We start from the raw sequence: 4,073 nt of genomic DNA on the forward strand, positions 1-4,073 counted from the left end.
TATATATATATATATATATATATATATATATATATATATGTATATATATGTACAGTACTGTTTCTACTTCGCGGATTTTTACCTATCGCGGTGGGTTTTCGAACGTAACACCCGCGATAGTAGAGGAATTACTATATAGCCAAATTAAGTTACTACGTATTATTTTATATAATTTTGAGATTGCATTTAAACTCATTCCATTGTGTGCATCTGCATAATATATTACCACATTTTTTTTTCTTTTACTAAATTAGTCGATGTGGGGAATAATTTAATAGACATCGCATTTTGAGTATTTTCAAATATCTTAATAGCCATTTTAAGGCAACTCTCTTCCATCTATGTTAATAATTCAAATTTTCTCTCATTTTTTCTTCGTGTTTTTCTTTCTTCCTTAGATTTTGTTCTTCCAACTTTCGCTTTTTTCACCTCCCAATTTCTCTTTGTCCTTCCTTACACTTCTTTCGTGTGATCTTGTTTCCCTTGTCGTTTAATGTCATCCTTTCATCCTCATATTTCTCTACTTTTTTTCTGTTTCCCTCGTCTCAATCTTTTCTCTCTCTCTCTCTTTCCCCGCATAATCTCGATTCTCTTGGTAACACGCTTTTTTTCTTCTTTTGTCTTCTCTTTTCCCCTCTTTTTTTTTCATTTCTTATTTAATATTTTAATTTCATTTTCTTTTCTTTTTTTTTGTTTTTCAATTAGAATTTCATTCTGTCACTCGTCTAATGAAAAATATATAAAGCTTTCATTCTATTTGAGCCGATAATTTCTTCCGAAAAACAGTAACTCGAAACACATAGGCCCAATTGTAAGGAAAGAACGCTTATAAAATCACATACACACTACAATGTAGAAGTAAAAGCTACCTATCAGTTCCTTTTAATACACTGCAAAGGTTAATAAAAGCTTATGCTATATTTAAATATTTTATACACATTAGGCAATTTAAGGTGCACTCTTGACAAATGTCTGATTCAAAATTTATTGTGTTAGTAATTACCAATATGGCCGCCTTTAGCTGATAAAAGTTTGAATTTTGTTTAAAATGCTACGCTGTGATTTGGCAATATAATGTAGTGAAGTATTAAACCAGGACACCTAAAACACTTTTTTTATCTCGTCTTTTACTTCTTTCTGTCATTAGACTGCGGCTATGCTGGAGCGCCGCCTTGAGGTGTTGTTAGTAGAATGAATCGCCCCCGGCACTTGCGTTTTTATTAATTTTTTTAAAGCCTAGTACTTATGTTATCGATTCTCTTTTGCCGAACCGCTAAGTTACGGGGACGTAAACAAACCAACATCGGTTGTCAGTTTGTGTTGGGATGCACAGACAAAAAGACACACACACACAAGCGCGCGCATGCACACACAGACATATACACACACACTCTTCGTAGGCAGTCAGTAATCCGTTATATGTCGAATGAAAAACAATATTATTAAAGCTTGACTACTTAAGCACATATTAAATATTTACCCTGCACTACCACCGCCCATTTTAAAACTCGTTATCATTACCTTAACATACACATACATTTTCAGTGCTAACTGCTCTATAATACCTTAACGTGGACACACACACACACTTTCAGTATTAACTGCTTTAACATTGAAACAAAACTGGAATGTAAGATGGCGACGGCTATCATTTAAAGCCATTTTATTTCTCATTAATGAGAAAGCGAAATATTAATTAACCGGAAGTAAAACTCATTTATCCAGAAATCTCTCATCTGTTATACGAAGTAACATATTTCTTCACTAATGTCGCACTACAAAATATAGAAATATTTCCTTTTTGTTTTTGTTTTTTTCGTTGTATTTATTACTTTTTTCTCATTTCTTTTTCTTTTCTTTTCAGTTAAATTCTTCTTCACCACGGAGCCTGGCATGACGTAAAAAATAAAAACACAACGGAAATATTTTTCAACCAATGAAACAATGACTCAGTAGTCTCCACCTGATTTTTAACCAACACCAACACCACTACCACAACGCTGTTTCCACTATTACTTTGGTTACACTGCTACAATTACTGCCACCACCATCATCACTATTATTATTATTATTATTATTATTATTATTATTATTATTATTATTATTATTATTATCGCTACTACTGCTAAAACCACTGCTGGTATATTTCCATTACGACATCTTCGTTCCTTCTCTCCCCGCTTTCTCTCTATCTCCCTTTCTTTCAATTTTATTACGTCACGGTAACCGACTTTCGGTCATACGCCTTCGAAGATGACCTACACATATTTATTTTGGTTGGGAATTGTTCTGCCAACCACCATAACGGTTTTATTGTTTATTTTATTTCTGGTCTGCTGGTTCAAGTATAATCTACGAGAAAAGTTTACTAAAAAAAAACACGATCCACACCGAGTCAACCAAAATCACTCACGCTCGACCAAACCGCCAACTGGCTTGCCTCCGCCGCCACCAGTTCAGTATAATCGGTCACGCCCGAATGATCAGAGAGACGAAAGGTTACCAGCGCGCATAATTTACTCCACTTATCATGACAGTGGTATGTCAGAACTGCATGAAATACATTATAAATTCGACAGACCGGTTTCTCAGGCTTCTACTGATTCTGAAGATTCCGGTTTCCGAAGTTCGAAATCCGCTCATTACTTGCCGAACAGGTTGTCTGAGCACAGTTTCCCGCAGGACATTCCATTACTAAAACCCGTTAGTGCGAACATGCCACATGCGCAGAGAAATCTGGCGCTAAATACCAGTGATTCACCGCGAGGTGGACCGTCATTTTGGGCTGGGACATCAAGTTTCGGTCAATCTTCATCGTCGTCATCGTCATCAAACAATAACAACAACAACAATAATAATAATAACAAGAACAATAACAACAACAACAACAACAATAATAGCAATAAACTGCCTTCTTCTGTATCGGCGTCGTCCAATATCGCTGCAGACGAACAACAACAACAACAACAACAACAGCAGCCCCATTCGCTAGCGCTACAAAATGTACATCAAGAGGAACGGAGAGGTCCGCATCCAAACCATCATCATCATCACCATCATCACCATCACCACCACCACCGTTCTCTACCGCAGAGTCCATTGGCAGACATTTCGGAAAATATGCCAGTCACTCGGCCCATTCCTTCATCCCAATCCACTCCTCTGCCTTATCCACAGTGGCGGACAGACGCACGTTTGTCTCCAACGCTCCCCAGAGAGGCGAAAAGTCAACAAACAGTTATCGCCCTTGTACATAGTCCTAGCCAACAATCAGAAATGAACGGACAGCTATCTTATGCCATGGTTTAACACCTGGTCACTATAAATCACAGACACAACACACACACACACACACACACACACATATATATATATACACGTTAATGTATACACATAAATATATACACATATACTGTTGTGTGTCGATATTTACGTTACAGGTACCCTCAAATGTATACAAACAGTTTTGCTGTATGTTATACGTGTCTACAAACATTTAGCATGTATACACACGCATCTGCAAGAGTTCCAGCTGTATACATGCAGTTACAATAGTTTCAGACGTTTACACGTGTCTCCAAGAGTTCCGGGTGTATAAATGCATTTGCAAAGATTTCAGGTCTGTGCAGGTGTGTTTACCAAAGCTCCAGATGTTTACACATGCATTTACGAAACTTCCAGACGTACTCAAGCATTTAAATATTCAACTCAATTTACAGACAGTCATGATGTCTACACATATTTACATATTTTCAAGTTGTATGCTGATATATATATATATATATTGTGATGTATACTTTCTTCTAAATATGTTCGGATATATACATATTTTAATAGACGTTGCTCTGTATACAGAATTTTAAAATGTTCCAATGTATTGTATATACACTTTTATGAATGATCCAATATATACACACTTTTATAGATCTTCCAGCGTATACACACATGCACAGAGATTCTTCATGTTTAAAAATCTTTTCCCAGGTTTTCCTAAGTGTCGGCAATCAAAGACGCATATAAGTACATTTGCGATCGTACAAGCATATATATATATATATATATATATATATATA

The 4,073-nt window shown here is 35.9% G+C and overlaps 1 protein-coding gene across 4 annotated transcripts in view; it reads left to right on the plus strand.

Annotated features, from left to right (window-relative positions):
• Positions 1-4,037, plus strand: part of LOC106876744 (GATA zinc finger domain-containing protein 16) — a 98,241-nt gene extending 94,204 nt beyond the window's left edge. For 3 of the 4 annotated variants that reach the window (XM_052967947.1, XM_014925432.2, XM_052967948.1), the window contains one exon: positions 1,865-4,037. In XM_052967947.1, the coding sequence (XP_052823907.1) occupies positions 2,254-3,309 (1,056 nt within the window). In that variant the 5' untranslated portion in view covers positions 1,865-2,253 and the 3' untranslated portion in view covers positions 3,310-4,037. The remainder of the gene's footprint in view (positions 1-1,864) is intronic. The other variant, XM_052967949.1, reaches the window with a different exon arrangement.
• Positions 4,038-4,073: the final 36 nt, after the last annotated feature.

The sequence above is a fragment of the Octopus bimaculoides genome, chromosome 5 (assembly GCF_001194135.2).
Source record: "Octopus bimaculoides isolate UCB-OBI-ISO-001 chromosome 5, ASM119413v2, whole genome shotgun sequence".
Taxonomy (NCBI): Eukaryota; Metazoa; Mollusca; class Cephalopoda; order Octopoda; family Octopodidae; genus Octopus; species Octopus bimaculoides.